Source organism: Cylas formicarius, unplaced genomic scaffold (assembly GCF_029955315.1).
Source record: "Cylas formicarius isolate icCylForm1 unplaced genomic scaffold, icCylForm1.1 PGA_scaffold_25__1_contigs__length_1324815, whole genome shotgun sequence".
In the NCBI taxonomy this organism is placed as follows: Eukaryota; Metazoa; Arthropoda; class Insecta; order Coleoptera; family Brentidae; genus Cylas; species Cylas formicarius.
Window position 1 is genome coordinate 1,276,269 of NW_026844294.1, and position 26,004 is coordinate 1,302,272.

Sequence of the window (26,004 nt, forward strand, 5' to 3'; positions counted from 1 at the left end):
TTTAATATCATTTAAATGACAGTGAATTGAAACGTGAATTTTGGTATGCGTGTATAACTTAAAAAACAATTTTTAAAATTATTTGATAACAACGCTTTTTGGAAATTTTGTTGAAAAAATGTGTGTTTTATAGGAAACGCTACATATCATACTTTGTTTTGTTCTAGAAAAAATCGCGGTTTGTCCGTATGACAAGTCGCATATTATGTTGGCGCATCGCTTAGGGCGTCACATATTCAAATCACACAAAGAGTACCGGGGGTTAGAATGCCCGGTACGACATACAACGACAAGGGAACATCAGCTGCAGCAGGAGCAACCCGGTGGATCAAAAGAAACAAAGGAGCAGCAGGAGTAACCGGGTGGATGGTCGACAGAGTGGGACGGCGAGGAGTGCACTTCGTATTTAGATTTCCTCCGGGAACGGGAAGAAGAACAACTCAAGCAACAGGAACAATGGGATGGTCGACTGAATCGAAACAAAAAGAAGAAGAAACTCCTCGCCAGTCCAATTTTATAAATAAAATAAAATAAAATATATTAAAATTCAAGTCTATTTAATTATCCTCCCGATCCCCCGCGTCACCGCACCGCACCGTCACCGCCCTCTACCGGGGGGGCCTACGACGGTCGGAGCGCGCGACATCTAGCAGCGACGGGCGGAACCGGGGCAAAACAGGACGCTACACAAGCTGGCGACACAAGCGCGCGACATCTAGCAGCGATGGGCGGAACCGGGGCAAAATAGGACGCTACACAAGCTGGGTGGGGGGCGGAGCGCACTCTGGTAGACAGGGGGGACACTAGGACGCCACGCGCGGGGGGCCCCCGCTGCGGGGGGGTTAGGAATTTGAGGTTATGTACGGTTTCTGTTGCTTATATCGGCACTATATATCTACTGTAACGGTACACAAAAACTATAAAATGCTAAAAAATCTAGTAAACAAACAGATTGCCGAAGAAAAGAAGGCCTTTTTTTCTGGTTTAATAAATCTTTCTGACAATAAAAATAAAAAATTGTGGGAACTAGTTAACGATAAGTTGGGTAAAAAAAATATTAAAAATCGTATAAAAATCCGTGTCAATAATTGGAAATAAATCAGACCACGAAGTTTCTTGGTTCTTATATTGATAGCTCCTTGAGATGGGACCGGGACATTGACAATGTCTGCAATAAACTAAATAAAACCTTTTTCGCAATATTAACAATTAAAGATTCATTTCTTGAGAAGGCACTAATAGCTTTTTACTACGCGTCAGCTTACTCTTCCATTTCACACAATATTGTCAACTGGGGACAAGCGAATGATGCTGAGAGAGTGTTTATACAGCAAAAAAGAATACTTCGGCTGATTTTTAAACTTCCTCCGAGGCAATCATGCAAAGAGACATTTCAACAGCTCAAAATATTAACAATGCCTTGTATATACCTTTTTAAAATACTTTAATAAATACAATATACAAATAAATATTCACATAGGAAGCATACTGATATCCACAGTTACAATACTCGCAATAGAGAACATCTGCTGAAGCCAAAACTCAACCATATGTTTTATAAAAAATCACTAAGTTACGCGGGACCATATTATTATAATTTGCTGTCTCCAAGCTTAAAAAATTTATCTATAAATCAATTTAAAAAACACATCAAGAGGCTCCTGACGGCCAATGCTTTCTACAGCCTGAAAGAATTTGAAGCGTACCTGAGAGCATCGTAAATAACGTCAAAAGTTTAACGAGATTTTTCTAATGTATACTCTCTTTTATTTTAAATTACATTAACTTGTTTGTCATGTTTGTTATATAAATATATACTCGTATTCGTTCTACACATTACTTAAGATTATGATATACATTGTTTTTACAATGAAACTTGTAATTTCTTATTTGTATTTATTGACGAAACATCCATTGTATCACCTGGTTTTGTGAATAAATAATCTATCTATCTATCTATCTATCTATCTATAGCCGAAGAATTTGACGCATTATGGCAGTTTCCTAATTGCATTGGGGCTTTAGATGGACGGCATATAAAATTTAAGGCACCTATTTCGGCAGGATCGTATTACTATAACTATAAGGTTGATCACTCCATTGTTCTTTTGGCTATGGCAGATGCAAAATACAAAATAATTTACTGTAACGCGGGAGTAAATGGAAGGACCAGTGATGGTGGAGTTTTTAGAGAAAGTGGTTTATTTAAAGCTATGTCTTCAGGATATTTACTTTTCCCTCAAAATAGACCACTGCCTGGACGAGTGTTGGAAGTTCCATATGTGATTGTAGCGGACGATGCTTTAAAACTTTCCACAAGAATTATGAAACCTTTTCCATGTCAACAAAAAATTTTCAACTACAGACTTTCTAGAGCTCGTCGAATTGTAGAAAGTACATTTGGAATTTTAGGTAATAGATTCAGAATTCTTTTAAATCCCATTAATTTAAATGCAGAAAAAGTTGAAATAATTACTTTAACATGTGTCGTTCTTCATAATTACCTGGCTACAGAAAACTGGAAAAAATACACAGAGATATCTCAAAATGAAATTTTAGCAATTTCATTAGAAAAGATTCCACAGCAAGGAAGTAACAGAAGTGTGGTGCCTGCATAATTGATACAGGAGGAATTTTAAATTTATTGTAATAGTTCAGGGAGTGTGGAATGGCAGAATAATATGATTCGGAAAGATAATATGTAAACGTTTTTATTCAATAAATGTTTTGCTTATATAAATTGCAATTTATGCAATGCAATTTATGCAATAATGTGTTGAGTATCTAAAAAGAGTTCCTCGTCCTCCTCAAGTGCTGTTAATTGCTTGATAACATATTCACCAATTATTTCACTTTCAAGTGGATTTTAGCTTTGTTCTGATCGGTGGCACTTGCACGTGCTGCAATAGATGTACTTATGTCCTTCACAAGACTTTATTGGCGCTTTTAATAGTCTCATCTTCAGTATTGTCACGTCTTTTTCTTCTCTGCATATTGTTCGTAACTAAATTTGGTTGATTTTACACGCTGAGAACCAATCAATGCAGGAATATTATCAACTCTATTAATATTAATTGAATACCTGTTGCCTTAGTCATAAACTGCAATTCCTAAAATGTGGGCACAATATTTAGTTATACATGTCACAATAATGTAAATACAGTAACTCTTCATTTAAGATAGCAGTTACAGAATTATATACAATTTTTTCAGATTGAGAGTATAAAAGTAAATCTCTAGAGTTCTCACAAGACTCAGTTATTGCAGGACTTGTAGGAGATGTTAGCGGTATCATAATGTTAATAATAATAATAATGCATAATGCATAATGCTAATACATCTGCTCATAATACCGTATGTTGGGTTTGTAAATCTGTACTTCAATAAATCGTGACTATTCATAGTATATACCTTATCAGTTCCCAATCCGCTTTTTAACGAATTCACATATTTTCTGTGTTCAGATAAAAATTTAGTAAACTGTAAAAAACTGAACCAAAGTTCGCAAAATCACAGCTAAACAAACATAACCTCATTAATAAAACAATCGGAATTAGGAATTGCGCATGTTCAGTCAATTTTATGCAAGAATTTAGGAAATGTTCTATTTTATTGTTGACTAAAAACGCGCGCGCAACCAATTGTATACAATTTAGGTTAAAATATTGTCCCGTATCAAACGGTTCTTAACGTGTCGATTGTATTCTGTCACGTTATAACATAACCCCACTTTCTGGAACTTAGTAAAATTCATATGACGAGTTGGATTTATTTTAATAAAAATAAAAATAAAATAAATAATAATTAAAATAATTTTCAATTTTTGTTTATTTTCTTAAATAGATTTTCATCAAGTAAAAGCCACCTCAGCACAATTAACAAAAATATTATTTTCGTTGGTAATAGCTTCATGTAACAGTGGCAATGGAAGGGTTTAATATGTATAAGGATTATCGTGGAGGTGCAGAATGTTTTAGATAGAAATTCCAAAACGATAACAGATTTTCTACTGCCGTTTCAAAAATTCATTCTTGTAGCAAATTCTTCGTTAAACCTGTTCCATCTAGGTTCTAAAGGGCGAATCATAAATAAGTAAAGTACAAAACAAATAACTATAAAATTAAGTTTGTTGCAAATGAATGTTTTGGAGACACAATTGATAACAGTGTTTGTGATATTGTGAATCAATCGCAGTTTATTTGGGATTACTAATGGAAAAAAAAAGGAAATGCATGGAATGTACTCCAATCTAGAATGAGTTGGAAGTGTTTATAGCTAATGTAGCTGGTTGAATAATTTGTGTAGAACTTTTTATTGTATCTTTTTTTGAAAATAATGCATTCTTGATTGGTTAGTATTTTTTTTAAAAGCATGAACCTTCTGCGGTGTTAAAAGACAAAGAAGTTGCGTGAGCAATCAATAGAGGCTATCAAATAATAGCAAGAAACGTCAAAACCCAGATAATAGAGCATTCAGAGAGTTGACCATCCAACAATTAAACTTCACTAGAAACTTAGTGATATTAATATTGAAAATAACCCAGCAGAAGCGACCTGAAGCAGCTTGAAGAGATTGATTGATGGAAAAGAAATGTGGAACCCACATCCCAGGGAACAACGGAGGCAATACCAATAAGATCAGAATTTCTGAGCCAATTTTTGTTTAACTGAATCAAAATAATTCAATAAGCCAGAAAATGGGAACGCTACCAAACAGTGGAGACAACCTACAAAAAATTTTACACACTTTTAAAGTCACAGCAAAAATGCCAGGGCACCAAACGAAATCCATGGTGATATCTGGAGAGCCTATTAGATTTAACAAAATCTGGATGGAAATACGATAGAGCAAATGCATTTAATTACTTAGGCTCCACTATAAGGAAATAAAAAACGGAGGCAAACAATATGACAAAACCAATATATGAACCGAGAGAACAAGATAAAAATATGTAAAACAGTAGTCCGAGAAAGGTATTACGATCCATATTGCGAATTATGCTGACAAACAGACAAACTAATGAGGAACAAAGAGGGAAAAATAAAAAAAGAAGCTCTTTGTTCATTCCTTTATGTATTTGCTACTCTGATTTTTCGTCTCTATTCCTTGTCCATTTTATGACATTTCAGACGTCAGATGAACAAAGAGCTTCTTTTTTTTCTTTCCTTCTATGGCCACGACTACCAGGATAATTCGGCCAATGACAGACAGCTGGTTCTCGTCGTCAGCTGAACAAACTTTCCTAGTCAATAGTGGAAGAAAAATACTGGGGCTTGAATTTATGAAATTGGTAATGTTCTTGTTAAAAATTAACCTGGAATCCTTTGCAGTGGTAGTACACATAATAATAAGTCCACTGAAAGCTGTTTCATAACTTTATAAGCCTATTAAAAATGGCAAAGCTTAATGGATGGCTTATTATTTTATCCACTCTAAAGATCCAGTGGCAAGAACAAGCCTTTTATACCAAATTTACACAGCAATTTTTTTAGGACTTTTATGATGTAATTTCAATAACACCCTGTAGATATGAAATCGTCTAAGTATATAAAAATAAGTCACTTTTTGAATCGCAAAGAAACGATCATACTTACGACACTATACAACAACGGTTTTTTAAAAACAGCCAAAATTTGACAATATTAAAAATAAACTGAAGGTTTTTCATATGAAAATGAGTGTCCCTCGGGGGAATAAATAATAACACAAGGTATACTAAAATTATGTACAGAGAAACGATGAACGAATCAATAAAACTCAAAGGAATTTTATTCAACATTTAAAAACTTCATCAAAAACCTGTAAAAGGCTGGGTTCCATATTTATAGAAGACGCGGTTCCACATAGCGTACTCTTTAACTTTCCTATTTGGTTTTACTGTCAAACCTGTGTCGATATCGAGATAGCGGATGTCGTTTGGATTCACTTGGGGCCACGTGATGTTCAATATCGGGTCTGATTGATCAGGGGTGGGATTGCTAGAATGAAAACTTGCTTAGACCCTTAAACGTAGAACTACGAAGAGACAGATCGTTGATATTGTCGTCGAGTCAATAAAATAACTTACAGTGTTTTGGCAAAGTTAGCCCAGAGGCGTACCATCCTTTGTCTCGTCAATAAATCGGCGTCGGTAGTTATAGGAAATGTAGATATCTTGAAGAGATAAGCTAATTCGTCTGCGTGGGCTACCTTTCCAGCACCTGAAACGATTTGTTTTAAAACCTGCATTCAATAGTAATAAAGGTGCTGACATATAGCATGTCTCAATCTTCATCGTGCTGGTTTTTGGCGGCAATTTTGTTAATAATATATATTTTTTTGTTTATTTGGGTGAATATAATCGTATTAAATTACACTAAGAAATAACAATGACATGAAATATATACAATAAGTTAATAGCTAGGAATGTATACACATAATTAAATTTTTGCCTTTTACAAAACTTCTGTACTCTGTACCTGCATATATATTGCTTGAGGGGGGTGGGGCGCTAATTAGGGGCGTAAACACCTTCTCGGATGACTGATTCCCAGATTGGGGCCGGGTAGAGACCTGAGTCGCGATTAAGATTGTTAGGTTGTTTATAGTGTGTTCGGCAACAGCTGATGAGTTTATTTGTCTTAATCGTAAGGCTCTTTCGTGTTCTTTGAGCCTAGTTGATATTTTTCGTCCGGTCTCTCCAATGTATTCTTTGCCGCATATGCATGGAATGCTGTAAACTCCTGGCATCTCAAATGGAATTTTGTCTTTCACGGACCGCAGATGTTCAGAGATTTTTGGACAAGTGGTAAATCTGGTTTCGACGTTATACTTCTTTAGAACTTTTGATACATGGTCAGTGATGTTTTGAATGTAAGGAAGGACCACAGTGGCAAGTGTAGGATTTCTTTCGACCTCATTGCTATTGGAAGATTGTGGTGAAGTGTATTTTTTGACCATGGAACTCGCATCCCCAGAGACGCCGTACGGTGCGTACAGAAGAAGTTATTGCTGCTGTAGAGCGTAGCATTGAGGAAAACCCGAATGAGTCCATCTGCCATCGAGCACAGGAATTGGATCTGTGTCCATCCACTTTATGGAAGATTTTACGGAAGGATCTTGGTTTACGTGCTTACAAAATCTAACTCGTGCAAGAATTGAAGCGAAACGATCATCAAGTAAGGCGTAGATCCATCCAATGGACCCAAAACGAGATTACAGTTCGCGATTTTCATAAGCGAATTTTGTTTAGCGATGAAGCGCACTTCTGCTTGAATGGCTACGTGAACAAACAAAACTGCCGCATTTGGAGCGAAGCTAATCCTCAAGTGTATGTCGAAACACCGTTACATCAAGAAAAACTGACTGTTTGGTGCACTTTATGGGCTGGTGGAATCATTGGTCCGTACTTCTTCAAAACGATGATGGCCAGAACGTAACAGTCAACGGTAGAGCTATGATTATTAACTCTTTCATTCCTGAATTGAATAACCATGATGTCCAGGAGATGTGGTTTCAAGAAGACGGCGCAACATGTCACACCGCTCTTGCCACAATCAATTTATTGAAAGACACGTTTGGTGACCGCCTAATTTCACGTTTTGGACCTGTGAATTGACCTCCAAGATCTTGTTATTTAACACCGCCAGACTACTTTCTGTGGGGCTATGTAAAGTCATTGGTCTATGCGGATAAGCCAAAAACGCTTGACCATTTGGAAGACAATATTCGAAGTGTTATTGCCGATATACGGCCACAAATGTTGGAAAAAGTCATCGAAAATTGGAAGTCCAAATTGGACTACATCTGCGCCACCCGTGGCGGTCATATACCAGAAATCACATTTAAAATGTAATGTCAATCGAATAATCCATCGTTGTTTTATTGCAACTTAAAGTTCTATAGATCGAAAAAAAACACCCTTAGAAGGCCTATGTTATTCAGAATCGAAATCTGTCCTTTGACTGGCGTAAATTCTGGCGACAGTTCTGTTGTGTTGTTGAGATAAAATTTGGACTCGAGCGACAAAATTTGTTTGAGACTGGACGGGGTTTTTATTTCTGTGAATCGTCTTATTTCTTGATAACGGAAATTGCCCGAGATTGGAAATGAGGTGAGATGTGTTAATTCCTGCTTAAGATATTCGTGTTGCGAAAGAGATATAGCTCTGAAAAATAAGGAATGTATCACAATTTCGAAATATATGACAAAAGGTTAAGTCTGGTTTTCAATTAATAATGTCTAGAAACGAAGAACTGTTGTGAGTTTTCCAAATGAATCGCTCATTTCAAAAACCCCATAAGTCAATTTCTGTCGAAAATGGGTTTTTGCCATGAACGGGTTTAAAATGTCAATTTACATAATTTGTGTTAAAATCCCAATCAGAAAATATTAATACTGAATTTTGACTCTTCAGTGTGAAAACCACATTGGTCGGTGACTTTTGGCGTTATTGGGCAGAGCGGCGGATTAGGGCAGATTCGATGGCGGGGATGCGTGACGCATGAATTTGTTTATTTTCTCTCGACGATCATGTTAGTCTACTGTTTACACCCTTTTAATACGACAGTGATTTATTCGTTAATATTTTTGAGTGTTTTATCGACAATGTCTGACTCCGGTAGTGACGAAGAAACTCAACAGCCACTAAAAAAGAGACATCCAGAACAGTATAAGCGATTTGTGAACATACGAACTGGAGAGGAAAGAAATTTCCGTCAAGAGCCACTGGACCAGATTGCAGGTAACGTTTTTGTGTGCATTAAATTTAGGTATAGTGTGTTATAGGAAAAATCTTGTTTTCAGATGTAAAATGAAAAAGACGATATGAAATTATGTCTTACTAGGCTAAACGGGTTCCATTCCAAAGATGAACAAGATTGCTTTCGAAAAATCGTTACTGGGCGGGGCAAGTTCGTAGCGCGTAGCGCGAAGCAGCTTTTTATTATAAAAGGAAAGAAATTCGCGGTTTCGTGTGGTAAAGGGACGCATTGTTTTTCTATGGCGCTCCTGCGGACCACTATAGAAATTTCGGAAAATCGATGTAATTTAATTGTGCAAGCACCCTGTATAAAATGCCCTTCACATCTCATGTAACTTCAAAGTTACAGCAAACATTGGTAAATGTTAAAATTTGCACAAATAATAGCGATATCGAAATACATTTTTTCAAATATCCCCGTATAATTGATGAAACCTGATACTCTTTCACGACATGCTTTACGATACTGTTCAAATGAAATTATCTCATCTTTAACGGTTTTTCATTTATCGCCAATAATTCACCCACAAAAACGGAAATTTTTAGGATATTTTAGATTCTTTGCCCATAAACGACCCTGTATATGATGCAATCATTGTTCGAAGTAGAGATTATAGCCCTGGATTTTCCACGCGTCCTGGTTCAAGAATTTTTTGAAAATATAGTGCAGTGCGCCGTAATAATCAATGACGTCATCGCGTCTTGACAGTCCCCGAAATAACGATTTCAATATGTATTTTTTCAAATATCCCGAGCGGCGTATCTGATAGGCGAAAACCACAAATTCAAAAATTGTATCTCTTGATACGACCTATGACACGGTTTGAATCAATTGGTCATATTTTTTATGATTTTTGATTTGCGGCTAGTAATTTACTCTGTAAATTATAAAATAATAATAAATAATTTCAAAACCCTGTATATAATCGAAAAAATGCCCGAAATAAATGTTATTGCACTGAATCTTCTACGTCTGCCGGTTAAAGAATTTTGCCGATCGGGTGAACAATTATGGAAGAAAACATATTTTTGTGGAAGTTAAAATTCCCAAAAAAAAATTTCAATTTTTTTTTTTAAAATGCTTGGCAAAATTTATTGAGCCCAATTTCTACCGTTTAAATGTGGACACGGACTTTTACGTTGCTGCTCTATCATCATTTGATATCTGCAAATTGAGGACACTTAACACATTTCTCATTAAGCACGGAATATTGGGAACATCCTGTACAATAGGTGAAAACCTTAAATACAAAAGTTTTTTCTGTCTATGCGGGCTATATTGCAATACAAAAAAAAAGTTATAACCAATTTTCAATAATAGGGGGACGCATTTTTCAGTTTCTTTGAATTTCTGGCGCACCCTGTATATTTTTGAAAAATTGTCAGGAATAAAGGTTTATACAGCCGTATCTGCTGCTTCTTCTAGTTTGAGAACTTTTTTGGTCACGTAAACAGTTTTTGGAAAATGATGTTTTTTGCAGAACCTTGCACTCTCGAGTTTTTATTTTTTTAGAATACCTCCCGACCCCCCAGCCACCCGATTTTCAATAGGTTGCGTCACGGGACAAAGCTGCATATATGTGTTCAATATGAAGTCGATTGCTTCAAATTTCGGCCACTTATCGTGCTTCATAGCAAGGTCCAAAAAACAGTCGAAAATCGCGAAAAAAAAGATGGATACCGACGTCGTATCAGTGCCATTTCTTATAAGCTTATGTGTCCCGTGGAGGGTTAAAAAGGATGCAAATTTCAATTTTGTAGCTTCAGCGGTTCGAAAGATGTTTAGGAAAAACCAAAAGACGTGAACGGAGAACGGACAGACAAAACAAAAATTTCAAAAAATACGATTTTCGAAAGTAACAACATATTTTCTTGCAACAACTAATTGAGAAAGGCGCAGTAAAAACTCATAGACCTCGTAAAGGAGGATCTATACAAATGGAAATTTCTTTTAAATGCTACATCGTTACTTCTGGTGGAAGAAAACTGGTATGCAAAAAAGCGTTCGTTTCTATCTGGGGCGTCACTGCAGATCGCGTTCGTCGCTTGTGCATCTTGCATCAACAGTCGTAGACTCCAAAAGTTAGAAGGAGTAAGCATCCAAAAGCCAACACAACTCGTTCCGAAATTTTGAAAGCAATTCATGAAAATATTCTTTCATTTCCCAGAAAGAAAACTCATTATTCAGGTAAAGATATAGAATATCTAGTTGCCGCTTTGAATGTGAAAAGTATGCATTCATTATTCATGAAAAAGCATCCGGAATATAAGGTTACTTATGCATTTTATGTAAACTATTTCAAGAATACGTTTTCGCTAAGGTTCGGCAGACCTCAGGTCGATACGTGCGTAACTTGTGAAGAGTTAACCCTTAAAATGAAAAACTCTACGGTGGGATTTTATGCCAAAAATGCTGTCGAAACATAGAAGACTAGTCACAAAAGAAGAGCACAAAAGTTTCATAATAAAATTCGTGACATAAAAGAACTTTGTAGATCTCGTGAAGACGTGGCCACCTTAACTTTTTACTTCATGCAGAACGTGCCGGTGCCCAATATTCCGGTACAAGAAATGTTTTACCCAAGTGAGTGAATTGTTTTGGCATAAAAAATCTTAAGACCAATGAAACTGTGTTTTATCTCTACGATGAAGGATTAGGAAATAAAGGAGAAAATGAAGTGTGCTCAATGCTCCTTCATTATCTGGAGAACTTCTTGAATGACGTGGACGAACTATACCTTTTCTCAGACAACTGTCCAGGACAGAAGAAGAACCATACATTGATCAGATTTCTTTTGGCTTTGACAGACACCAGCATATATTCAAAAATAACACATTTTTTTCCAATAAGGGGACACTTCTTCTTGCCCAATGACCAAGATTTTGGTGTTGTAAAAAGAAAAATTGAAAAGGTTGACCGGGTATACCTGCCTGATCAGTATTATTCTATGATGAGCGAAGCCAGCGAAAAATTTTCTGCATTAATTTTGGAATTCTCAAAGTGATGGAAAAAGAGTTCCATAAGAACTGAAACAGCCAATATGATCAAAGCAAAAAAGGTGAACACTTCACATAATTCCATTGGTGGTTTAAGCAAACGCACTTTTCAACTATCCAGGAATAAATCGGCTCCTATTTCTTTGCCAGTTCTACAGGCTTACCCGAACGGAATTGTTCCCCTAAACTATAAGAAAATCGAAAATATCAAACGGGTGAAGAGTAGCACAATATATGCACAGTATATGCCATTTTATGAGAAAATGTTTGATTGGCCGACTGCTGAACTGGCCTATGAAGACCTAGATGTTGAGTGTGACCAAGAATTCGATTATGTGCCTTAAAAACTTTGTAATTTTTATAAATAAAACGTAGTTTTGAGTTTCCATTTCGTTTTTGTCTTACTTTTTAACCTAATTCTAAATAACATGCATATGTTCAGTGCAAAAACCACATATATTTTTTTAATTATATATCGTAAAAAATAATATTTCCAAAAAATTTAGTCAAATACCATAATATTTTTAAATAACAAAAATAAATGTGTGATAAAGAAATTATCATTCGAGCAATGTAGTTATTTTTGATTCCTGATAAGTTTAATTTTTTGGCTTATATGGTTATTGAAATGAGCGGTTGAATTAGATTGTGTGATTGATTTTTGTGTGTATGGAGTTTATATGGTTTTGAAATGTTTTAATAGATTTCTGGCTGGCTGGCCAGATAACGCATCTCTTCCACAGTTTCGGTTTTAGATGAAACTTATCAATTGATAGTTTTTCAAAATGTTCAATAAAAATAATAGGATAACAGGAAAAAGTGGGGAACTTGGCGCTTCAGCGACAGGCAGGAAATTTAATAAAGAGAGTTTCAACGTCAAAACTAACTAAAATGTCGACTTAATAAGTTTTAGTTCTTGAATAAGATGCAAAGATGAATTCCCGTAAGAGGTTTTAGAACTGCGGCTAGATATTCTGGTAAGGAGTACGTTGGTGCTAACGATAGGCCGATAGTAGACGGTAGATTTGTTGACTCCAGGAATTGTGAAAAGTGACTGTTCTTTTTTGATGGACTGCAGACGAGGTGTCTGTGTTTTATCGATCAAATCGGATTTTCATTTAGTTTTGACTTCGTATTGATTATACCCGTGGCGTTTTTCTTATATGATTTTAAGATTACTATCTGTGGGGTTGATTTTAACGATTTTAATTAAAGTTAGTGTACTTAAACCCTTAAACTGAAGAACTGACCAGGAATGCAAATGGTAGGGATGGATTGGAAATCAAATACATACGAGGCATACCAAAGATTGTGAATTTAAACTAAACACCCAGTTTCATATCTGATACTGCCATCTGCTATTACCAAAATGTTAACGGAATCAATTCGGAAAGTCATGAAATCTTCTATACTACCTCTTGCGATGTATTGGATATTGTGGGGCTTACTGAGGTTTGGCTGTACCCTGATCTCTCTGGTTCGGAAATATTGCTCAATAAATGTACGGTTTATCGCAGTGATAGGAACTTTGTAGCTATGGGTGCATCTAGGGGAGGTGGAGTGCTGCTTGCTGTTAATAAAGAACATTTTCCTTCAGAGAAAATCGATATGCCTCCAATAACTGTGTGTTGCTAACGCTGTTGATTTAATTAGTACCGGATATTGATTTTGAGTCGCCCTTGGAATGTTTTTTGGAATTTATTGATGCCATCATTCTTCGCGACTTCAATATTCCCAGTTTTATTTCAGATGCATCTAATGACCTCCGGTTCACTTCGACCAGTTATTTTTTAGGAGCAACATGATTCGAACATGTGTGTAATAACATGAATCGCTTGCTGTATCTTGTATTTTCAAGCATTCCTTGCTTTGTTGAAAGAGACGAGTGCCCTATTGTTACGTCTGTACCACTTCAATTAGCATCGAATCAGTCTACAGACTTTGGCCTGTGTTGTGACTCCATGAAAGAATTTAACTTTAGAGAGGCAAATTATTCTCACATGGATGAGTCCTTGAATTGTTTTTATAATACTCTTAATAAGTTATTTCAATAATCCGTTCCACTTAAAGTCAAAAGACCCCAACGTTTCCCAGTCTGATATACTGGAGGGATTATACAAATCTTTGAGAAAGAAGCTTTTGTTGCTATCTATATTTCAAGCACTTAGGCGTCAAATCAAAACTGAAACAGTGAAAGCACATAGTGAGTACTTAAGCAATATCGAATTGAATATACGAGATGATCCTTCAAAATTGTGCTCAATCGAAGAGAAATAGTCCCAGAATCCCAGGCTTGATGTCTTTCGGCGGTGAATCTTTTAAGGAAATTCAAGCCATAGTAGATGCGTTTGGTAGATTTCAGTTCGGTCTGTATTATCGCTGATAAGAATTGTAGAGGTGTGATGTCTCTTTCAGCCACAGTTTGTCACTGTATTTATTCCAGTCTTAAGAATAATTATAGTGTTGAGCAATGCGGTTTTGTTTCAAATAAGTAATGCACAAGCAATCTGGCAACGTTGACTAAATATTTATGTAAATTAACTGATGATTTAGCTCAGACGGATGTAATATATATGGATCTTTTTATCGAAACTTCACAGTTGCTAAAAAGCTTCAATACGTATTTCATCCCACATCGGTAGTACCACAAGGGTCAAATTTAGGAACTCTTCTTTTTGTCATTTTTATTGATGGTCTAATTGATAAATTGGTAAAATATACTAATAAATTAGTATATGCTGATAATTTAAAAATCTATTGCATGATTAATTGAACATTGCTTGTTGCTTCAGGATCGATTAGGTTTAAATGTTTCCAAATGTAACGTGCTCGCTTATTCTAGAAATCCGAACATAAATTTATTTAATTACGTGATTAATGGAACTGTATTGGTTCGATTAAGTGAAGTTCAAGACTTGGGGATTATCTTATTTTCCAGACTCTTTTGTATCTCATATTGAGCATTTATTATTATCTTCAAGAGCGTTAGGTTTCGTAATAAGAAGGTGCCGACATTTCAACAATACCTCAGCCATTAGAACTTTGTACCATTCTTAAATGAGATCTAAATTAGAATATTGGCGTGGCGTCCAATATCTCAATGTCCCATTGATATCCTGGAGTTAATTCAGAGAAGGTTGCTTATATCTGCATAGAGGATTTGAGCATCAGGTACTATTACGCCGGTTCTGGGAATCGTCTCTGGAGGTTAGGGGGGGCATTCGTTCTTTAAAATTTCGGTGTGGGCTTTTGCGTACGGTGAATCCTTTAAGCAACGTAAAATTTTGCGTCCCCAGAATTAAAGCCAGGCCTACATTTCATCTCCCTACACATCAGTCGCCAATTTTGTTTTTGTATGGTAACTTCATTATTGTTTCAGACATATGTGATATTAATGCGAATATACTTCGTGAGATTGTTGACTGTGTTTCGGTTTATGTGCAGAGCTTATATGATTATATTATATTATTTTTCTCTTATTTATATATTTCCTGAAATCGGGTGTATAACTGTTGAAAATAAATTTGCTTGTAACTTTCAAAAATCGATTAAATCGAATTTTCGAAAGTATCTGCGCTCGTATAAATTTTTTTTATCTCGATAACGGTAGGTCCTAAGGCATCGCCGTTAATACAGAAATGATCATCGTGGAAAAAAATTTTTTTTGATCTGCTTGTCCGTTCTCCGTTTTCGTCTTTTGGTTTTTCCTGAATAACTTTCGAACCGTTGGAGCTACAACATTGAAATTTGCCTTCTTTTTAACCCTCCACGAGGCACATAAGCTTGTAAGAAATGGCCCCGATCAGACGCCGGTATCCATCTTTTTTCGCGATTGTCGACTGCTTGCTATGAAACACGATACGTATCCGAAATTTGAAGCAATCGACTTCATATTTGGCACATATATGCAGCTTTGCCCCTTGACGGAACCTATTGAAAATGGGGGGGCCTCTGTTTTAGACATATAGACAGCTTAAACTTTTGTATTTACGGTTTTTAAGTATTGTACAGGGTGTTCGCGATATTCCGTGGAATATTAAAAAACATAATAAGTACTCCAAATTTGCAGCTACCGACTTCAGACTTGGGAGAGTAGTAGAAATCTAGGCTCGCAATTAGACTCTTTGAATTGGGACCAATAAAATAACGTGAAGTATGTTTTTTTATTTTTGAATTTTTTGTGTGGTTATTTTGGCATCCAGAATAACATCTTTTCCTCCAAAGCCATTCATCAGATCGGAAAAATTTTACATCCGTAATACGTGGGAGGCCCGGCGCTATAACTATTGTTTCACGCATTTTTTTGATTATATGCAAGCTGTTTTAGTTATGGACAAAAATTTAAAAGACCCTGAAAATTGTTCCTTCAGAGAGTTAATTATTAACCGTAAATCAAAATTCATACAAACAATAGCTAATCCGTTCAAACAGTGTTATAGGCCGTATCAAGGGCTACAATTTCTGTATTTATGGTTTTCATCTATCGTACTGCATGGTTTCAGAAAACAAGTAGTATTTTGAAAACCATTTACTCCATTGGAAAAATTCTGATACCAGAAAACTAAGGAGATCCAGAGCTATATCCTCTGTTTCGAACATTGTTGGAATTATATACAGGGTACGTCGTTTGTCGGCAAAAAATTCTAATAGATCCTAGAAATTTCCGCCTCTGTGGGTGGATTATTGGAGATACATGAGAAACTTTTAAAGATGTGATAATTTGATATGAACGTTATCGTAAACCGTGTTGAGAGAGAGTTTAACGTTTCGTCAATAATACTGCGGACGCAAGATATTTGAAAAAATATAATTTTAAATTGCAATTACCAGTACAAATTTTGATATTTACAGTAGTATGCCTTAAATTTGAAGTTCGACGAGATGTGAAGGACACCTTATACATGGCGTATTCACAATCAAATTACATCGAGTTTGCGAAAGTTCCATACTAGTTCGCAGGAGCACGATAGAAAAATATTGCGTCTCTACAGGAATCCGCGAAGCGCCTTCTTTATAAAATAAAAAGCTGATTCGCGCTATTCGCGACGAACTTGCACCGCTCACCGACGATTTTTCGAAAGCACTCTTGTTATAATTACTATTATTATTATTATTGTATTCACTTCTTTTAAACTTTTAAAATAGTCGATTTTGTGGGGCAATCTAATGTTTACGTAAATTTTACAATTATTAATTTACCTAATGGAACACACAATAGAGTTCAGCAAACAGTACCTGCGGATTTTTTATTCGTAAGGTGAAAACCGACAGATCCTCCACCTGCGCTTTGCCCAAATATGGTAATTTTGTCTGGGTCTCCACCAAAGGATCCGATATTTCCTTTGGTCCAATTCAAGGCAAACAGCTGATCTTTCAAACCGGCGTTTCCCAAAATTTCCGTATCGAAAGAGTACCGGCAACTTTTCTGCGATCTGGAACATCGAAAATATACGTTTGAAAGACTCAAACAACGTCGTTCGAGCAAATCTGAAGTTAAAGTTTTTATATCTTGCTTGCAAAGTCTCTCTATAATTATATAACTTCTGGAAATTTGATAGTTTTTGATAGATAGTTTTCGAAGTATCCGAATAAAATAGTCCAATTTTACAGCCGTCCATATTTCTCTCACGTGGTCCATGTTATTCAAGGTACTCAGGTCAATGACGTCATGCTCCTTTTGAATTATGTGGAATCCCAACTATTGTCGCTATATGCATAGTACGTCATAAAGCTACATCCATTCGTTTATAATACGACCAAAAACATAGTGCATTTATTGCTGTGACGTTTAAAGTATTTTACAGTACTTTAACCGCAGACCCTCGCAGGACCGTTATAAAACCCATTCCAACAGAAGTAGGTCTTGCCTGAGATGAACCGTAACGAATATTTATAGAAACTTGAAATTTTTATTTGAAATATAAATGGACCGTTTTAAGTTTAATTAGGCATTGATGCTGTGGGGTATTTTCAAATAAGTAGAAGCGTTTATTTTAACATCAGGTATCGTTCTTAAGAGTTTAATCTAAATTGCAATATGTTCGTATATATTACTCAAGTATTTGACTGTGATCCATCCAGTAAGTACATATATCACTTGATTGTTCAAAGGGTAAGAGTGAATACCTATACTCTTTTTATCTATTTATTTTACAGGTAAGTTTGAAAATAATCATTTTTGTCTTATGTGCCTGTCGATTAACGTAATTCTTTTTGGTTTTTTGTGTCTTCTACATAGTTCTTCGTTTTATAAGCAACAACAGTCCTTTTTATGACGGTAGATTATATTCGCGGTAGATAAAGGTGCGTCATAAGAATACAGAAGAGGACGAAGTGGAAATGGTAGTCGAACCTAATGACAATTTAGAAAACGAACTACCTCAGCAAATAAAAAAACGGATCCATTTGTCTTCGGATGCTAAACAAATTGTTTTCAATGTTTACAATTTCATAAGAAACTCAGATCGAGGAGCAGCAATAAAAACAAGTGATCAAAGTTCCGAAGTCAACTATAAGAAAAATTGTTACAAATGGGATAGTCAAGAAGAAAGTAAGAGAGTTTTTAAAGAGTAACAAGCAGATCTAATTAGGTGTATACTCTGCGACGCCTTTAAAGTGTTTTAACCCTAAAAGAACTGCATAAACATTAGTTGCGCCAAAGGGTTGTTGGGTAATTTTTTGAAGAAAATGCATTTTCAGTTCCAAGCAATTAATAAACGTCAAATGCTAATGGAATCTTAAAGAATTTCGTAATGGAGGGTGGATATTGTTCAACGTTGGCACTGCCTCTCAATATTATTTTTATTAAATATTTAGTACATTTCCAAAACGTTGGAAAGTTGCACAAATTGCACCAATCCTAAAGTCTGGTGATGCCACAGAAGTAGCTAATTATAAACCTATGTCACTCCTATGTCATTTTGCGAAAATTTTCGAAGCCGTTAATTACACCCGATTATTTTTCATGATAAGGAATGACATAGACCTGAATCAACATGGATTTCACAAGAAACGTTCCCTACTTGCTAACCTAATTCCTTTTATCGATAATATTAACCTTTTTAGGCGGATTGGCTTTGAGACTTGTGCCGTGTACACTACCTTTTCTAAGGCTTTTGACATAGTTCATCACCACACTCTGGGAAAGAAGCTTGAAAAGTTCGGTACATGGCAGCTTACTTGGTTTGTTGCAAAATTACCTAACTCAGTTTTCGGTTGTGAAGGATGAAAAGTCACTTTATGTGAATGTAACATCTGGAGTCCTGCGGGGGTCATACCTGGTACCCTTACTTTTCAATATTTTTACTTATTTGATATTGGAAGCTGTTTTCAACATTCATTAACAACCTCATTGCAGATGACTTACAAGTAAGAATAGAAATTCATTTCCAATGTAAACATCACAGACTTTTATTAAATCTCGATAATTGCCAAACAATACAATTTACAAGGAAAAAAGAAGCTATTGATATTGACTCAAAATTAGACAATATGAAACTTAAGAGAATTACTCAAGTTAAAGATGTATATATCATAGCGGACTCTAAGTTAACATTTGGAAGTACATGTAGAAAATATTTTAAAAAAGGGCTTGAGAAATCTTGGTTTTGTTTTACTTAACACCAAGGGCTTTCGCAACTACAAATTTGTTATTCTAATTTATACTAGCGTCATTAAATCCATCTTGGAATTCTCATCCACTACATGAAATCCGATCTATCGCCAGTATGATTGGATAGACATAATGGAGACAGATATTTTGTATGAAAATAACCTACAGTTTTATATATTAAGGTCGCTTGAAACATGCATATATAAAATTGTCGGCGAACCTCTTTTTTGTACAGGTAACTTATCTTTTAATTGTAGTCTTTATGGTGTGCGCACTAGGCTAACTTTGTCTACAGAAAGAACCGTAACTACTTCTTAAACTCTCCGCTTTGTAATTTTATGTTTATTATGCGCTACCCTGTAATTGGACAGCTTCGTCTGTGCTTTAGTTGGCCTTTGGATTTACAAAATAAAAAATAAAAGAATTTATCATACTGACTCTAAAAATGGCTTTGTGGAATATGCCAGTGTTATTTTTAAATCGGGCTGCAAATCAGGGGACTATCACGATTCAACAAACACCGAAAATTTTTAAAAGTGATTAATATTGCACTTTGCAGAAACCCTTACAAAATAGAATTTTAATTTAGTTTTTCTACTCCCGTCTGTAAAATACCTAATTACACACCGATCTAGCGTGCCGGAAGCGTCACTTTACCACATCAGTTTGGTTTCCCATGAATCCGAGCCACTTTAGACATTTCCGGGGTTTTATCGCACCGGTTTGGGAGCAGCAATCGGATATTTTCGGAGATATTTCCCACCCTTTGAGTTTTAACGTTTTTCAATTCTGACAGTCATGTCAGTGAATGTATTCGTGTTGTTTTGCGAAAATATACCCCAAAAGAAACGGTCGTACAAAAAGTATTGTATGCAACACGTTCGGTAAACTTTTTAAGTCACTCGTTTATTAAACACTCGCTCCAGTTATGTACAATGATTTCTACGTAATAAGGATAGGACACCGTGAGATCTACGATGTCAGCATTTGGCCACGATGGTACTATGAAGAGACCGTGAGATTCACATTTTCAGCTTTTCGGATACGAACCTATAAAGACTTAATTTTAAGTAATATGATTATTCTTGTTGTAACTGCTGCTGCAGAAACTCTTAATTTTCGATTGCATTTTGAAAATAAAGTTTTTAAAAAGTCATCTGACAGGAACAGCTGTCATTGATTCCCTCCTAACTTTTGTATCACACCATGGTTTACCTTTAAAAATCACGTCAGACCGTAAAACGGAGTCTAAAAATAAAAACATAGAGGACTTTTGTAAATTGTATAAAATTGAGTTGCATTATACCACTTCAAAGAACAGTAACTCTAACTCCCCCGTGGAACTTTTTCATTCTTCTATAATTGAAGCATATCGATGTCTTAAAGAGGAACATAAACCATACAACCCGGAACAAATCGTAAAACGCGCTTTATTAGGATATAATAACTCCAAACACAGTGTCACGAAATTTACGCCTTTTGAAATAATCAAAGGTCATATAAATGACACAAATCCTTTTGACATTAGTGACCACGTAATAATTTCGGACTATGTACAAAAACACAAAGAGAGTTCGAAAAAGGTTTACCAATTAATTTCGGAAAATAATCAAAAAACAAAAGAAAAAATAATTGATAAAAGAAACAAAGAACGCGAGGACCCCCTGAATTTCGATATTGACGAACCGGTCTACATTCGTACTACACGATCAATATTCTTCAGTTATATATAACCTTTCAAAGTGTTTTATCCCAAATTATACTTGACTGTCAAAACCTGATAAATTTTCTGGATAATTTAGAGAACGCAATTGTGTTTGCACACACTAATGCTTTACACAATTCAATAGTTTCTGTTTTGGAAATTCAGAAAATGATCGATTATTTAAAATCAATTTATGGCATAAACGAATTACCAAAATTTAATAACACGTTATCTTATTACCAATTTTTAGGGACTCAAGTAACATTTGCAGATAGTAAAATAATTTTTGCTATTCACTTCCCTATTTTAAGGCTTCAATATTTTTCTTTCCATCACCTGTTTCCTGTTATCCAAAATAACACGATAATTATTCCAAAATACCTTTATGTCGCACGAGAAAAAGAAGATATTCATTTCAAAGAGTCCTGCTGTCATGAAATCGAGCATACTTTCTACTGCCATGAAAACTACAACTCGAAGGATGAATGCACGATTCAATTGCTTGAAAATCAGCCTATAAGGAACTGTCGCAAACACCATATCGAATTATTACAACCTCTTGCAGAGCAAGTAACGCAAGAAAAAGTGCTTGTCTTACCTGTTAAAAATACATTGGTATTTGCTAAGTGTAAAATTGATCGATACCTTAAGATCGATATTCCAACACTTATAGAAATTCCAGCTGCTTGCCAAATAACCTTGGGCAAGAAAAATTATTACAATAATGTCAAAATTATGAAAGGAAAGCCTTTGTTTTACCTGAAGTCTATATAGAAGAATTGAAACCAATTATGTCACACAGATTAGCGAACATCCGTCAAATTAACTTGCAAGACCTATATCAATTAAAACGGATAACAAATGAACTACAACCGATTGAAGAAATTGACCAGCCTATGTCTACAAGTTTAATAACTAATATTATTGTTATTATATTTTTTCTAGCGGTCATTGCAGCCCTAATGATCGTTTTTAGAAAGAAACTTCTACCGAAATGTCAACATAATCAATCCGAACCCAATAAATCCAATCAGCCGGAGCAAACTCATTCCATTATGTTTGCTTCTTGAGGAGGGAGGAGTTATGTACAATGATTTCTACGTAATAAGGATAGGATACCGTGAGATCTACGATGTCAGCATTTGGCCACGATGGTACTATGAAGAGACCGTGAGATTCACATTGTCAGCTTTTCGGATACGAACCTATAAACTCTTAGTTTTAAGTAATATGATTATTCTTGTTGTAACTGCTGCTGCAGAAACTCTTAATTTTCGATTGTATTTTGAAAATAAAGTTTTTAAAAAGTCATCTCGTCTTCGCTTGAACATAATTCTCCGCTCTTGTCAAATAAACTCGTAAATGCCGTTTACCGCACTTGTTGCATAATATACTATTTTAGGATTGCATATCCTTAATCTACTTGCAACTAATGAATTAACTAAAATCGGAACTATTGGAAAAACTATTAGGTTTCCGTCTTATTTAAAAGATTGAAAAATTTTAAAAGGAATTCGAAACAAAATTTAAAAATAGGATATTTCAAACATGAGTCAAACTATCCATAGAATCACAGAGAAACTCTGAAAGTGATATGAAAATCGATTTTAAAGATTTATTCGCTATTGAGTTAAAAATATAGCCAAAAATTCCAAAAGTTTGCCGGGCACAGAGAGCTAGCTGATGGGCCTGTAATCCTCAACTAAATCCTTTCTGCTCTTTTTAACGGTACTACTACTGCGTTTTTCCACAAAACTGAAAACAGTATAACTAAAGATTGATTGAAAATTATCGATAATGGAAAACACAGTGATTCAGCAAATTTTTATAAAATTATTTAACTTGTCTTGTATTTCTTTGTGTGGAGATCTCCATGTTTGTGAGGGTTGATCTTATAAAAGCTCTGTGTGATGTTTTTTTTTATTGTAATTGTATGTTTGTTTTTTTAAGGTATATTTGTCTGTTACTTCAGTTTGTATTGTACGTTACAATGTAGTATCTTTTTATTTCATATTCTTGACGATCCCAAAATGTATTTTATTATTTAACTGCATTACATTAAAAAGCTTCAAAACTTCAAAACTTTAAATTACCTGAGAAAATGTATTAAAAATGAATAGCTAAAAAAACTCACCTTGTGGGCTGGGGTGTACACGTTGATGTACAAACAGTCTTCGTTCTCCTCTCTAGGCTCAGGGTCTCTAGGAAAATGCGCAGTTGCGATGCAAGCCGCTCCTGTTTGGTTCGCCTCTCGAATACCCTCCCAAGGGTTTGGCGGCGTTGGAGTCTAAACATCGTTAAATTACTTTTAACAAACGTTTGAGCTTCATATAGTTATATTTTACTTCAGAACGTACAGATTGCGACATTGCCGTACATTTTGCTATGTAATTTTTCTGCGTTTTTGTGGAAAACTTGTTGTGTCTGTGGTCAAAACTCTAAGGAGTAAATGTACCTACACACGAGTAAGTGTTGTCTTAAGTACAAGTTAATTTAAAGAATTTAAAAAAGGTTTACATAGGGCTCACAAACTTGTATAATTTGTGCTTTCAATACTTGGCTGCTTCACCAAATTACAGCAAATGTAGCAAATATGACCTAAAGAAATCCTATATATTTTTCAATTAACAAACTGGAAAATGGACTTGCATATAAATGTTTACATGTGAATTTACTAAAGAGAATTCCCTACTTTTTTAGGTACACTTCAACAATTTTGGCTAGAACAAGCATAAACAACTACAAATCTTTGTAAAAATCAATATGGGAAAGTTTTCGTTTGTCATCACGCTTAGCGTAAACGAAATTGCCTTTCTAGTACAAGTACAAGTTTTTAGGAAATTACCACTGCCTTTTTTTAGATTAGCATACCTAGCATATGTCATTTTTACATTTTACTTTTTAGTTTACCAAAAGATGAAATTCTAAGGAAACAATGGAAAACATACCTTGCCCAAAATGAAGCTGAAGCTGAAGTTGATAACTTTAGAAGAGGTGATAAACGTGTCTGTTAGGTGATGTTATCAATTGTACAAAATACTATTTTGATGCTAATATGTTACCAACTTTTTTTTAGTCTAAAGTATTGATATTTTTTTCGACAATGTTCTTAGTCCTAAAAATTAGCATCTTTCCATCTTGAACATAGGAGAAATTTTTGTTAATAAGAGGGCGTTTTTTGGCTTTATTTATTATTTAGACATAACAATTTTTTTTCTAGGTAAAACTAAAGTAGACACCAGCAGATCTTTAATTTTTAGTGGTAGTCAAAACAACATGACAAATTCCAGAGAGGCCTGGCACAAAACAAACATCGGTCATCAGTATTTAAAAAGGATTTGAGGCACAGTACCATATTGACAATAAGCACAATGCAGCTGATTTAAATTTTGTCATTTACAGTGAATAGAATTTGTGCTTTAGTTACTAATGATTAACAATGGTTTGAGAAATTATAAATAAAAAAAAATTTATTGCTTCCATCACTCCTTTTTGCAATTCTTGATGGTGGTAATCGTCTCAAGTTTTATTACGTTTATAAACAACAATGTATTTTATTTTTTACAAAACTTCGGGATTCCTCCTGCGTCAGTTTTTGCTGAGTCGAAATTGCTGACGTTATGCCAATCATCCTGTTGGCTTCTTCAGGACTTGACTGAAACTGGCTCGTATTTTCCTCTGTACCTGCTTATATATTGTTTGAGGGGCATAAACACAGTCTCGGACGACTGATTCCCAAATTGGTGACAAGTAGAGACCTGAGTCGCGGTTGAGATTGTTAGGTTGTTTATAGAATTCTATAGACACTAGGATTTTTCGTTGCTAGAAGAACTGATTACATGCAAGAATTTTAGTTTTACCGAATAAAATTTTATGTCCGATTTCCTGAGTGTGTTCGGCAACAGCTGATGAGTTAATTTGTCTTAGTCGTAAGGCTCTTTCATGTTCTTTGAGCCTAGTTGATATTTTTCGTCCGGGCTCTCCAATGCATTCCTTGCCGCATATGGATGGGCTGTAAACTCCTGGCATCGCAGGGGTGCAACGTTAGCTCGCCTCCTCGTGGTGCATCCTGGGTAACGCTAAAGAGCTAACACAGCTGGCGGTCAGACAATTTGTATCTATATCCTGTCCCTTAAATACATGTTTCTACTGTTTCTACATTTCTACTGTTCTACTAGTGAGGATGACCTCGCAAGCTATTCCAAATCAGATTCGAAACAGCTCTTCTCAGAGCCCCAAGACTAGAATTATCGGACCGTCAGTCCGTATTTGCCAGCTAAATATAGAGGGTATAAGCAGAGCCAAATGTGAATACCTATCTAAACTGCTGACCGAAAATGACATCGATGTTGTGACCCTACAGGAAACCCACACAAACAGCGATGAAGGATTTCAAAAAAGAGGTCGTATCCCTGGTTATACCGCACTTGCATCTCTTTCCCATCATGCGCATGGCTCAGCCACATACGTCAGGAGCACTATAAAAAATGCATCCTTAGTATCATCCAAGTGCACGAACAGTGTCTACATAATAACCGTCAAGATCGGCCTTCTCTCGATAATCAATGTGTACAAGCCGCCCGGTATGACCTGGCCGGAAGCAGCTTTACCAATGGAAACTCGCCCCGCGGTCTATATTGGTGACTTCAACAGCCACAGCACTGCCTGGGGCTACCTTAATGAAGACGTTACCGAATTAACCAGCTGGGCGGAGATCAGTAATCTCTACCTAGTTCACGATGCCAAGCAGCCAGGGACATTTAGATCCGCCGCTTGGAACAGAGACTCTAACCCCGATCTTTGCTTTGTCACCAGAAAACTAGACAACACCGCCCTAGCAACAGAAAAGAAAGTGCTGTCATGCTTTCTCCATAGTCAACATAGGCCTGTTCTGGTGACAGTAGGAGTCCAAATCCCACTTATAAATTCAACACCAAAGCCAAAATGGAA

At 35.6% G+C, this 26,004-nt stretch overlaps 1 protein-coding gene across 1 annotated transcript; it reads right to left on the reverse strand.

The window, feature by feature from the left end:
- Positions 1–5,747: 5,747 nt before the first annotated feature.
- On the reverse strand, positions 5,748–23,349 carry LOC132697613 (uncharacterized). The gene is made up of 4 exons (XM_060663169.1): positions 23,189–23,349; positions 16,973–17,169; positions 6,068–6,200; positions 5,748–5,978 (listed from the first exon to the last, which is right to left on the reverse strand). The coding sequence occupies exons 1-4, from the start codon at positions 23,347–23,349 to the stop codon at positions 5,792–5,794; spliced, it is 678 nt and encodes a 225-aa protein (XP_060519152.1). The 3' UTR covers positions 5,748–5,791.
- Between the last annotated feature and the right edge of the window lie 2,655 nt (positions 23,350–26,004).